This window comes from Planococcus citri, chromosome 2 (assembly GCF_950023065.1).
Source record: "Planococcus citri chromosome 2, ihPlaCitr1.1, whole genome shotgun sequence".
NCBI lineage: Eukaryota > Metazoa > Arthropoda > Insecta > Hemiptera > Pseudococcidae > Planococcus > Planococcus citri.
The window spans coordinates 67,816,078-67,829,562 of record NC_088678.1 but is presented as its reverse complement, the minus strand read 5'-3'; the positions used below and the strand labels follow the sequence as shown (position 1 = coordinate 67,829,562).

Below are 13,485 nucleotides of genomic sequence, written 5' to 3'. Positions count from 1 at the left end.
AATTTGTCTTTCATTTTGAACTGAACAAATTTCACATTTTGAGGCCTTCAAAAATCAAAAAAAGAAAAGAAAAATTTTCATAAGTGATATGAATACGTATGTATTTTATCAATTGGCCAAACTTGATGCATGTTTTATTTATTTTCAATTAGAAAAGTTAATAATAATCAAAGTTGAGCTGTTTTTTATGTCTACTTTCTTGCAACATACCCGTAAAATTCAAAATTTGTCTGCAGCAGGCTCATTTCTTCATGAAAGCTACACAAAGAACATGTTTTTTTTGTTGTTTTTTGTTTTTTTTTTTTGCAACAAGTCGTTTATTTTTGGGCGAATTTGGGGTTTGAAAATTTTTTCTCCTCAAATATTTTATTTTTTTTGTGCACGTCTAGACAGGTCTGGATCTTTAAGGGTTGATGACGAGAAGATTGGTAATTTGGTACCATTGCATTCTGAAATATTCTCTCTCAGTTTTGGAAATCCGTTATATTCCGTATTTAAGGTTTTTCTCATATTACCTAAGTATAGTGATAATAAGAAATAATTTATGTACTTTGTAATTCTCGATCAATTTCATGCAAGATGAGCGTCTCCAGATTCTTGATTTTATCTTCTGGTGCGCTTGTGATCTGCGTGTCTCCATGTTCATCGAAGTACTGAAGTTTGCTCTGATGCAATTTTATACTGAGTGCATTAATAGTGAACTCGGTACAACTCCCATTCATAGTGATTAGACGTGGTATGAAATAAAATGTTTTCTGAGAAATCGAAGTAAGTGTCCAAGTTATTTCAGTATGAAGAAATTCCATTTCATATTGAACCGTATCCTCGAATTGATTCATACGCAGATTGAAATCATGTAAACCACGAATCATAATGTCATTATAATTTGACTTCAAAGGAGAAGCTGGTGTCGTATGATTTGGTTTGAGGTGCACAAAATTCCTGTTTTTCATTTCATTAGAAATGTTTTGCATGTGCTGACATTTATCGCGAATCGATTGAAATGGAAGTTGCGTTGCGAGTAGCTGTTCTCCTATCCAATACATCATTGCTTGCGACGTATTTTCGCGAATGGATTGTCGCTGTTCTTCATTTACGTCATCGCATGAATATTCTTTCCATTCAGTTATCTAAAATTTGAGCCGAACTGTAGCAATCTAGGTAAGTAAGGTACGTAGTTTAAATTGAATAGGTTGAAAATGGTAACTTAATGAGGTACCTAACGTTTGAAAATGCTTGTATGGATTGTTTTGTAAGAATGCAAAAATTTTGGCCTTTTCTTAAACAATTTTAACCTCGAGTCATTCCTATTTTTTTTATTTCAAATTTTTGACTTACCTATCGCCGTTTAAAAGAATTTGACTTTGTACTCGTATTTCATTTACCTAATAAGTAACATAAAGAATATTATATTCAACAATTACCCTCATATGCGCATCCTCTGCGATTTTTTTCCTAGGAATCAAAGGCTTTTTTCTGGTTTTCTGTATATCATTTGTGTTCATATGGTAGGATTTCATATTAATGCTCAAAAATTCGAATTCCAAACTGAAGGTTACTCGGCATGTTTGGGTGGAATTTTCTGATCGATGATATTTCAGGTTTCCTGTTACTTTCATCATTTTATCCCGATCGTTTTTCTTTTGTTTCAATTTAATCTGCAAGCAGTAACACATACGTACTTACCTATGTGAACATTACACGTAGGTATTCAAAGGGATTTGAGACGAATGTTAATGAAATTACATATTCTACTCATTAGTAGACCTACAAGAAATGAATAAATGCATATAAGCAAAAAAGATATAAGTATCTCGAATTTTTACCGAATTCACGTAGGAACCTAACACCTACTCAGTTTACTTTGAGTTGGAAGTATTAAATTTTTGTCTTGACGAGTAGTTATCTGTCCTACCTACCTACTTACATACCTAGTATGTATTTACTTACCACGAGATATTTGCGAGGATCGCATGAGATTTCGTCGGCATATAAAAAATACGTATCGTCTTTGGTTGTGAAAATCTCGAAAGATATTTTCAAGTTGTTGAAGTTGATGATTTCCGAATGTATTTTCGTTGTTCCGTTATGCAAGAATAATTCTTCATACAGATTTTTTCCAAGCGCCTGTTTAAATAATAGGATAATCTCACGGAAAGTACTCATTTGAAATTCGGTCAAATCAAATTCACCAATGTCAGGAACACCTAAGGGAATGAAGTAATGCTGAAAAACAACTCTCTTCGTTGATAAATCATCGGAGTGCACCTCAGCCTAAGCTAATGTCATAGTCGAAGCTAGGGGGATGGGCGTACGGGGCAGCCGGAAAAAAGTGTGAAATTTTATCCAGATTCTAGTTTTGTCGGAAAAATCCTTCATTTGCCGACAAAATTACCCATCTATTCTCAAAATTCTCATTTTTTTCGAGAGCTTTCGTCCTCGCTTCGCTCGGGCCAATTTGGTTCTCTTTTTCGCGTTTAAAATTTCAAGAAACCATTGATGAAATTTTTAATGTTAAGATCAGAAAAATAGAGTTTTTACACTAAATTTGATGTTTTAATTTTCGAATTACGAAGTTTCCAAAGCGTTAACCCTTGCTTCGATCGGGCCAATTTGATTCTCTTCTGCTAAGTTACAATTTTAAGAAACCTATAATTGCATTTGGAATTTTTTTGGGGGGATGTTTATAATTACTAGATACATTATTACACCCTACGTCAGATTATATTGAGTTTGTCAGGTTGTGTTTTTTTAACAAGAGTAATAAATTTTTCTATTTCGGAGGGGCTGTCAGGAATGGAGAGAGAGTTTCCCGGGGAAAAAAGTTCCAACTTGGCCATACATTATCGAAATTGATCATGTATGATGATGTATGTTCGAGCATACATCATCATACATGATCAATTTTGATCAAACACACCCCGATGTTTCCATACATGCTCATATTGAAAAAATGTCCCCCACATGATCATACATGACATGTATGACCAAGTATGATCAAGTATGATTTAGTGTAACCATGATCATGTGTAAATGCGGGGACATTTCTTAAAAAATGAACATGTATGACCATGTATGATCATAGTCTGAACTCGAAATGTATGAATTTTTATAGGATATATGAGATGTTTTGTAGTCAACATAGTAAGTTGTAGTCAGAGGCGGATCGAAGTCATGCTATTTGGGGGGGGGGGGGTCATGTCATTTTGCCGACAAAAATCACAATTTCAACGTGCTAAATACCAGTGACATAATACAGAAATTATTGGGTATGGGGTATATTTTTATTTTGATGGAAGAATAAGGAGCACAACCAGATTTGATTTTGGACATGAAAAATTGAAATGTTAGGTAATTTGAAAAAATTGGTTCAAAAAACGACCATTTTTGTATGTTTTTGAACAGTTAGTGGCTCTGTTCAGAAAAAATGAAAAATTCGCACTGTGTTTAAATGGTTTGGGTATTATGTACTTGTACGTGTATTTCTAGAATTTTTCTATTAATTTTTGAATTCACATCAATTTTAATGAAGGAATTCAGTCTTTCTAATCTCGACATTTTTCAAATTCAATCATAGATTTCGTGAAATCTCTACTTAAAAAGTGGCCCAAGGGAAGTGAGGGCAAAAGTTTTTGAAAGTTTGTGGTTTCAACAAGTAAAACAGCAGTAATTTTTGATATGAAAAGTTAGTTTTCCACCAATGACATTTTTAAAAGTTTGTAAAAAAAATTGATTTTGTTGGCAAATTGTCAATTTTGCTGACAAATCTCAAATTTTCAAAATATTTGGGGGGGGGGTGTATACACCCTAAATCCCCCCTTAAATCCGCACCTGGTTTGCAGTCAACTATAGTAACTAAAAGAATTTTGGGTCATTCCATGCCAATCGGCAGATTTTTGCACTAGAGATCTTTGATTTTTTTTCAAGATCAGACTATGTTTAGAGGTCATCAAACGATGACGAATGACGCAAACCAAACATTTTTTCGATTTTTTTTGGCGAAGCTGTGGGGCTTCACAGTTCTCCAAAATTGGTTAAAATGGAAAATTTCAGTTGCAAATTGCTCCGGTTGTACGTCGTATAGAATTTTGAACTTTTTTCAAATTGTAGTATGTACTTTTAGACGGTAATCGAGGAAGAATGATGTCAAAATCAGTATTGCCTCTTTCAAAAACCTAAAAAAATTGATTAAAAAACCTATAATTTAAATATAAACGTGATCTCCTCCAGTAAAAATTCTGAAAAAATCTCAGTTTTAGTCCTTTTCATGTAGAATAACATATCAAAAAATTAGACTGGAGTTTTTTTTCATTTTCGAGAAAAAAATTACAAAGTTTTAAAACACTTATTGCAAAAGTACCATCATGAAACCTAGAAAATGAAAATTTTTGCATTTTTGAGAAATTTTACCAATGTGTAGACGAACATTTGAACAAAATTTCTCTCCCCCGCAATTTGTTTACGAATTGACGAGAAATACCATTTTTTGTGCTATAATTTTACGAGTGAAACACATTGAAAAAATGTCACCGCTGTTTTAAACAAAAGCAGAAACCTAAAAAATTAATATTTTTGCATTTTTGAAATATTTCACCAATATGTAGACTGACATTTCATAGTCAACTATGATAAGTAGGTACCCAATTAAAAAACAAAAACTTCGGCGAACATTTTTTAAAAATCACGGCAAGAATTACTAAAAAAAAAAATCAAAGGAAACTCGTTTCTTATTTGAGGATATGAGAAAATGACGCAATTTGTGGGAAAAAATCGACACACATTTCACATAATATCCAAATTCAGATTGTTTTTGTAGGACTTGCGCTATAACCTGTAGGGTATAAAAAAAATTGAAGATGAAAATAAAAACATTGAAAAATTTTCATCCGGTAATTTGGCAAAAAAAAGTTATTCTTTTTTTTAATTTTCACACTTCATACCAAAATTTTAGCTGAGTTTTTTTTTTCAAATGCCTATATTCATAGTAAAACCTAAATAAATTACGTATCAATTCATCTAAAATTATTCATCATTGGTATTCAAAATAATGTTTATCAACATTCAAAAACGCGTATACTTTGTAACATTAAAAAAAAAAAAATCAAAACCCGGGGAAAAAAGTTCAAACTTGGCCATACATGATCATGTATGACGACTTCATACATGATCATACTAAAAAATTGTCCCCCACATGCTCATGTATGGATCATTTGTATGAAATTGCATGTTTTATATCATACATTTTATTCTATAATCTAGAAAAGTGTCTATAATCTGGAAAAATGTCTGAAATTCATTTATCCACATTTGTCTTGCATTCTTAGCACATCTTATGTACTTATACCATTCAGCAAATCATCCCATATATTTTATACTGACAATATATGTATGTTCCAAAACTTTTGCCCTTGTTTCATTTTCGGGCTAATTTGGTTTCTTTTCTTCACACTTATAATTTCACGAAACCGTATTGATAAAATTTTTTAAAAAGTTGAGATCAGAAAAACTGAATTCTTACGTTGAAATTGATGTTTTGTTCGGGAAATATATAATCGAAGGATAAAAAAGGTGGTTAGCACGATAACCCTTTGAACGATAAAACGTGGCTTAGTAAAGGTAGTTTAGATGGTAAGCACAGCATTTTTCAACCATTGAAAAAGGTTGTTAGCCCAATAATTTTCATTGATAAACACGATATTTTTCATTGACAAAAGAAAACGCTGGTACACAGTGGGACAGAATCATTTTTTGGGGTGTCAAAAATCATATTTCAGAAATGAATGCACATTTGGACGTCAATCTTTTGGATACACAGGTATTTTGAGGCACTGAATTCATTTTTGTCGTTTTTTTGGTTCGAACCTCAAATGGGGGTCCCAGGAGGGGATGCAAAGGGATAAATTTATGAAAAAGTCGAGTATGGTATTGATATGTACGTTTTTTGGGCTCCAAAATTCATTTTTGACGTTATTTTGGCTCGAAACCCAAATGGGGCCCCAGAAGGGGGTGCAAAGGCCATCGAATAGGTGAAAAATAGAATTTTTTGTAATTTTATTTCATTAAAAATCTATGATTTTTCCAAGTCCATTAGAGGAGAATCGGGACATTTTGAGAAAAAGTATTAGGTTCAGGTGAAAATTTACCGAATTTCAACTCTCCCTTGGCAGCAAAATCCATCCCATTGGGTCAAAAACATAAACAAGGTCGTCCGGCGTTATCTCGTGAAGCTTTATTGAAATGGGCACCTACCAGAACACTTCATTTTTTATTCACTCGCAAAAATTTTATACTTTTTGGCGTTCGTTTATCCTTATTTATCGTGGGCATCACTTATTTATCCTTATTTATCGTGGACATCACTTATTTATCGTTCATTCTGTCAAAAACTTCTCGTGGAAATTGTTTATTTTTTATTGTTCTTACCATCATATTTATCGTGGATACCACTTAATTTATCGTTCGTTTTTTAAGAAATCGTGCAATACATTTTTTTATTGTGAAATACACTTTTTTATCGTGCAATCCTCTTTTTCATCGTGAATACTTATTTATCGTGATAACCCACTACTGTTATCGTGCTAAACCCCCTTTTTTAAAGTAACGATAAATTGCACCCGTTTTGTTCTACTTTGCAAACTACAAACTTTTCAGAGCTTTTGCCCTCGCTTCGCTCGGGGTAATTTGGTTCTTTTCTATGTACAAAGTTGCAATTTTTAAAAATTTTATGAAATTTGAAAAGTGTTGAGATCAAAAAAATCGAATTGTTTCATTAAAACTTATGTTGTTACTCGTATTATTCTATGTATTTTTCAAATCATAAATTTTCCAAAACTTTTGCCTTCGCTTCCCTCGAGTCATTCAAAATACTGCTTAACAAATTTCAAGATTATGAAAATTGAACAGAAAAATTCTAGAAATACTCATAATACTCAAACTCAAAAGATAAAGCATAGCATTTTTCGTTTTTTTCTGTACCTACAAATTAACTAGCTTTTCAAAATTTTTTGGTTGCAAAATGTCGCGATATAATCCCCTCACCACTTGTAACTTACGTACGTAAATACTCTGTTTTTTCACCCAAATTTTCAGTTGAATTGGTTTGGAATTTTAGGAGTTTTGCCCCTCCTCCCTTCAAAACCACTTCGCTACGTCGCTTTCTGGCTAAGGTTTCTAATCCGGCGTATAACATAGAAGTGGTTTCCATCCCCTCCTTTCTGTCGCCAATTCTCTGGGACATATTTTTTCTTAGAGGAGATACGCTGAACCAGTTTATACCGTTTTGTATTCCATTCGTTTCATCCGTTTCTTCCGTTTCTTCCGATTCTTCTGTCCCCGAGCCGAATGTTGGAAAATTGACCATAATTATTAGTGAAAGGAAAAAAATTGCAATTTTTTTTTTCATTTCTTGAAAACTGTCTCATCTGGTACACAACCTAGAAATGAACTGGAGTCAACCGCGTAATGAATCAAATTACCTAAATAAAAAGTAGGTATAGGTACACATTGTTCATAAAAAATTGATGATTTCCAAATTGAACATTTAAACTAGAGTCAGAGAAAAACATCGCAAAGCGATGCGCCGCGCCGATGCTTTTCAAGCCCGATTTTTCCTTAACCGCAGTAGGTCATTCTCTCACATTATTTTTCATAAAAATGGATTCACAGTCGGGGAATGCGGTTTTAGGTCCCATTTTTTTTTCAATGCCAACTGTAGGTATGTACTCGTGAATGAAATATTGGAAAATAGCGACGACGGTGTTTTGTACTACATGTGTATGCAAATGGCTTTAAGAGCAAATTCAGGTCATTGGTAATGGTAGGGATGCAAAAGAGTTGTAGTAGAAACTGAATGGATTTGCTGAATGGGCTTACAATTAAGACTGGAGTTGATGATTGTCTACTTATGGCTAAAATCATTTGTAACGCTGATGCTCTTGTAAATAAAACTGAATAAGTAAATATGTAAATAAATAAATCGAGAAAGAGGAAAAAGCATCCGGAAATGAAAAAAATTATAATCAACTTATTTGTTTTACCCAACACTGAAATTTCATCGATGTGATTCTATCACAAAAAAGCAATAATTTCAACTTCGAAAATAATTAGTATAAAGGTGAAGACGAAAGTTCACCAAATTTTCATTCGTCGGCCCTCATTAAAGCTAGAAAACTGTTTTTTTTTTCAATTGAAAGCTCTCGACGACTAGTTTACAGAAAAACTACGACGAAGGTGCAATTTTGATTTTATGACCCCCCCCCCGCGAAATTGGGGGAGGTTCCAAAAATCAACATAGTACTTTTTTGCATTTTAAAAAAATATGTATATTACATTTCATGTCTCAAAATTAAAATTTCTGTGATTTTCGGACCTCCTCTTACGAAAAGAGCGCATTACGTGCATTGCACTTCTGTTTTTCAATATTTGACAACAAAACTGGTTCTAACAATTTTTCAACAATTTTTTTTTTCAAAAATATTTTCATCATGAAAATAAAATGGTTTCTTATTTTTTAGACAAGGCCTAAATAAAGATTGAAAGTTCAGGGAAATCTTAAGGAAATAAGCCAGCAATTAGATTCGGAAATCGTAAAAAAAATGTGGATCTGTTCAGACCCGGTCATTTCATGGACTGAATTTGATCTGATCAGATCTAGTCGGATCACAGTTTTAATCGTATTAGAGTTGTTTTGACTTAATCAGATCCAAAGGAGAGACCTCATAGGATCTTACCATAATTTGATTACCTACATCTGATCAGACCTAATTTATCTAGTATTTAATTTAATAGGAGAAGAAGGTTAGGCACCAGTTGATAATCGGAGGGTTGGCCTGGTTGGTGTAGTGCGTATTCTAATTTGGACTAATATTTAACTGTTTGATATTTGTGGAAACAAAATAAATAAAATGTTTAAAAATGCCCATTTGTGAAGGGTCTGTACGGAGAGGTCACAACATTTACTTGATAGACTGAAAGATATTGAATTCTGACACGTAAATTTTTGTCATCTTTGGGGCTCCCAAAACCACTTTTTAATTAGGTAATCTGTCAAATCTTCAGAATTCCTCCTCCCCAGAAAAAACCAACAACTTCTGGCGAGGAGCAAAAAGATCCAAAAAAAAAATCTGTGCCTAAATGTAAAAACAATGACCATTCTTTTTCTAGCAGTAAGTACAAAAAATTAAATAAATGTGCATGTAATAATTTTTTGTAATTTTAAAAATACCCACAAATTTGTGTTCAGTTGGATTTCTGAAAATTATGTGAAAAAATAATGAGAAAAGTAATGACGTTTCAATCGAAAAAACAAAACCATCCTGAATAATAGATATAAAATTAAAAACAATCTTACCTAAGAATGCAATGCTCCTATACTCCAAGTCTATCTAAGCCATCAATAAAAGTCGCGAACGTACACACAACCAAAATTAGAGAGAAATACATTTGAACTAAATCATTAACCTAACTGACCGTTCCTTTTTTCAATTTATAATTCCCTAAAAATTATTTTATCTGTTGCAAAAATGTAAAAAATTGATAAAGACGTATGTTCATCTGGAAATACATCATAGTGATAAGCTGATTTTGATTGTGAATTATCAAAAATGTTGGTTAATGCTGAGTTGAAGCTTGTTAATTTGATACCGTTGAAAAATTGTCATACGCTGCTCTCTGTTTTAATTTGGTGGAAAATGAGTCGCCTTCCTGTTTCATTTGTATTTGTGCATTTTTTGCGATACCTACCTTTATTTTTCAATAAGTTCTCACGAAAGCGTTACCTTATTATAACATTTTTTTTGAAGTTATTAAGAAAGTACTTCTTTGTGGTAGTGAACCAAATATTTCCATGGCAAGTGACAAGAGCTGATAAACACGGCCTGTTGCGCGATAAATAGCAAAAATATAAAAATCGAGACTCGGGCATTCGCCCGAATCCGGTCCCCTCAAAGAAAATTCCCCGAAAGTCAAAATCCCATAATATTGTTACCCCGCATCCTTGAACTCGAAACACCAAAAGCTCAGGAACCAGAATTACTTTCACCTGAAATAAACTACTTACCTATGAAGCAATACGAGTATTGTGTCCCGAGGATCTTCTCTGTCGTCGAACATATCATTCCTGAAATTCCAGGAAGAAAAATATGAATCGGGATGGTGTTTTCAGGTTACGAGTTTTTGGCCTTTGAGGCACTTTTTTTGAAGAGAAACTTACGACTCTGAAAATGTGCCTTTTTTCTCTCTCTCGTAGCGAAAGTGGCTATTAAAAAACGACGGTAGTGGAATATGATCAAGAAAGAAGATTTCTAGAGTTGTTGCTGTCAATCTCGCGTACTACCTATTGCGAAGTTCTGGTGCATTTTTTCTTAGAACAAAAGTGGGTCCGAAAAATACACTTTGTCTCACTTGTTTCAAAAGAGGCCCTCAAAACGCGCCAGCAGTTGAAATGTGCCCCATAAAGAATTAGATTTGGGGAAGTTTTCGGAATTTTAGCTTCCGGAGAAATTTAATTTGGGGAATTGGATTCGAAAAAATGAACAGTTATCATCTAAATTGACCACAAAGAAATAGGTATTACCAATAATAACAAAATCAACCGTAAACTTCAACCACAAGAGCCTAAAACACAGGGAAAACTATACATGGTAGATGAATATGTATCAGCTGATATTAGCCTTATCACGTAATCAAGTCAGAGCCTCAGAGGCCTAAATTTCAATATGTTATCATCCTGAATCTTATTGTTAGATGAAATATGTATTAAATGATGAATAATTAATTACTTACCTAACTAATTTGCAAATCATCTTGTTTCTTTGTTTCAGGTAAATAATGCACAATCATCATTCACACTTGAGATTGGAAACTAGCAAATACCTATAGTAAGTTAGTTTTGTTTTTCATACAATTTTGAACACAATCTGGTACACTTATGTACAAGTACTTACCACATACTTGATTAAGCTCAAGTGTGCTACGAGGGACGGTCTATAAATAAGTTCATATTTGCCATAAGTCGTGTAAAAATGAATATTTCGATAAAAGTTTACATATTTTCGAAAACTAGACTCAATTTACGATTTTTCTACGCAATCACCGAGTACCTAGATACATTTGTACTCGCGTAACACAAGTTTAAAAATGCCTTCCTCATAGAAGTTCCGTCCAACATTTCTCAGGTAGTCGCTCGCCACTTCTTGCACGTTCGTTTCTGGCTTCCCAATTCTCTCTTAAAAAATAGCACCACAAACGTAATACCTACTATAACAATGGAACTTCACAAGTGTGCTGTAACCGATTTGATTTAATTTTTTTAAAAACGACAGAGCATCTGGGATATAGTCCGCCACAAAATTTATAGCAGCCCAATTGGAAATCTGCCAACCTCATAGAGGTCTAAAGGTCTCAAAATTTCCATTTTTTGACAATTACGCCTAAAAAAAATGAAAGAATATGCCAAAAAAATCGTGAAAAATTAATCCTCATAACATATCAAGCGTCTAAAAGTTATAGAGTCCATAAAGTACTTTTTTGGGTCGAAATTTTCAAAAAGTTACCAAAAAATTGTCAAAAATGCGATTGGCTAGCTGCAACTTTGAGAATCATTTTTTTCTAGTCACAAATACAGTTTCTTGGAGTTCGGGCACGATTTATTCGAGTCTGCACGTCTGAAATGATACTTTTTGAGGCCAAAATTTTCAAGTGATCGAAAAATGGAATTGGGCATCTGCACCTTTGGGAATCGTCTTTTCTAGTCACAAGTCGAGTTTCTTGGGGTCTGCGCGGATTTGAGTCTGCGCATCGGAAGGAGTATTTTTTTAGTCTAAAATTTTGAAAAAAAAAATTGTAGATAGTTAGATACCTACTAAAGTGGTCAAAAAATTCGATTGGGCAACTAGAATATTGGGAATCGTCTTTTTTAGTCACAAGACGAGTTTTCTGTAATTTGGGGATGATTTCGAGTCATTTGGGCCCAAATTTATAAAACATTTTCCAAGAATGATTGAAAATGCGATTATAATTTATGTAGGTAGGTAGCTGAAACTTTGGAAGTCGTTTTTTTGAATTGTTCAAGTCCAGTTTCTTAGAGTTTGATAACATTGATAAACAAAGATATTTTTTTTCATAAAACATTTTGGGATCAAAAAATACTGTTTTGAATGCGCAGACTCAAAATCGCACACAAACCCCAGGAATCTCGATTTATGTAATTGGAAAAACGATTCCCTGAAATGTACGTACCGTAGCTGTCTCATCGCATTTTTAGACCATTTTTGAGAAATTTTTCGAAAATGTTGTGCCCGAAAAGTACCTAATGGACTCTATGACTTACTATTCAATGTTCTTTGGCTTTTTTTCATTTGAAGCGAGGGCGGGGGGGGGACTTTCAAAAAATGATTCATCGTCAAGCATGTTTTTACCGATTATAAAATTCGTGAACAGAAATGATTTAACCGCTCGTGGTCGTCTAATCACCTCGAAATCGAATTAATTTATATCCACCGTGTTGGTCGATAAGAGTTAAAGCTAGCAGCCGTTCTCGTCGTATAGCTGATCATGTTAGTACGTAGTAAAATAAATTCGACTTTTTCCCTATTTGTGGTAACCAGCAACCCTCTTGTTTTGTGATTGGTGTTTACTTTCAATCTCTTTAGTTGGGTTTTATACGTATACGACGCCACCACATCCGCGGTAAACAGCTATACCACACATTTACACGGAAAAAATCTCTTTTTTTTGTTACTCTGTTTCTCGTTGTATAGCCGAATGTATTTACCAAAGTACCTAATCGACTCGATGTGGTAAAACGTAAGTCGAGTTAAAAGTATTAAATTGCCAGTATGTTCGAAATGCTTTTGGCACTATAAAGCCGAAAGCTTTACACGTAATAAATTAACTCGGACGAACGAGCAAAAACCACCGTGAATGCACTTAGTTTAATTGAATTGATACGATTGATAAAATGATTGTTACCGACCGCGAATCAACTGCTGGATTTTATCAGCCAAGTTGAAAACGATGGCCTTTGACTTTTTGTCGTTCTTTTTTTTTTCTATTCGAACCTTGTCGTAATGTGTGTGAGTATCACGAAGGTGGTGGGAATAGAAAAAAACGGTCCAAAACAGAAGATCTTTCAATTCTTACGAAAGCTTACAATAATATTCTGATATTCTGAACACGAGATGGATTTCATGTGACGTGTTCTGGAGCCTGGACCGACACCTAGAAAATACATATGTAATATGACCTTCACTAGCATCGTCTCGTCTGTTTTCGATCAACGTGGACTACGTATCCTAATCATGATCGAATAGCTGCTGGGCGGATATTCAGATTCAATATCCACATCATTATGGTCTTCCTGTTTGAGGTCGATTTGCTGCGCAAAATGTTACTCATCAGAGAATTGCTATACCTGTGAAATTTTTATAAAGCGGTTGGGATGGTGGTTGGAAGGTGATTATTTCCTGCAGAGTTATTTTATTTTTA

At 33.7% G+C, this 13,485-nt stretch overlaps 1 protein-coding gene and 1 long non-coding RNA gene across 4 annotated transcripts in view; one reads left to right on the top strand and one right to left on the bottom strand.

Moving 5' to 3' along the window:
• Positions 1-9,470, bottom strand: part of LOC135837348 (uncharacterized) — a 34,977-nt gene extending 25,507 nt beyond the window's left edge. The window contains exons 1-5 of one of the 2 annotated variants that reach the window (XM_065352582.1): positions 9,350-9,470; positions 7,276-7,433; positions 1,951-2,207; positions 1,425-1,658; positions 551-1,130 (exon numbers count right to left, since the gene is read on the bottom strand). In XM_065352582.1, coding sequence (XP_065208654.1) covers positions 551-1,130; positions 1,425-1,658; positions 1,951-2,207; positions 7,276-7,402 — 1,198 coding nt within the window. In that variant the 5' untranslated portion in view covers positions 7,403-7,433; positions 9,350-9,470. Of the gene's footprint in view, positions 1-550; positions 1,131-1,424; positions 1,659-1,950; positions 2,208-7,275; positions 7,455-9,349 lie in introns of those variants that run through there. The other variant, XM_065352584.1, reaches the window with a different exon arrangement.
• Positions 1-13,485, top strand: part of LOC135837358 (uncharacterized) — a 294,134-nt gene that overhangs the window by 125,877 nt on the left and 154,772 nt on the right. The window lies entirely within an intron of this gene.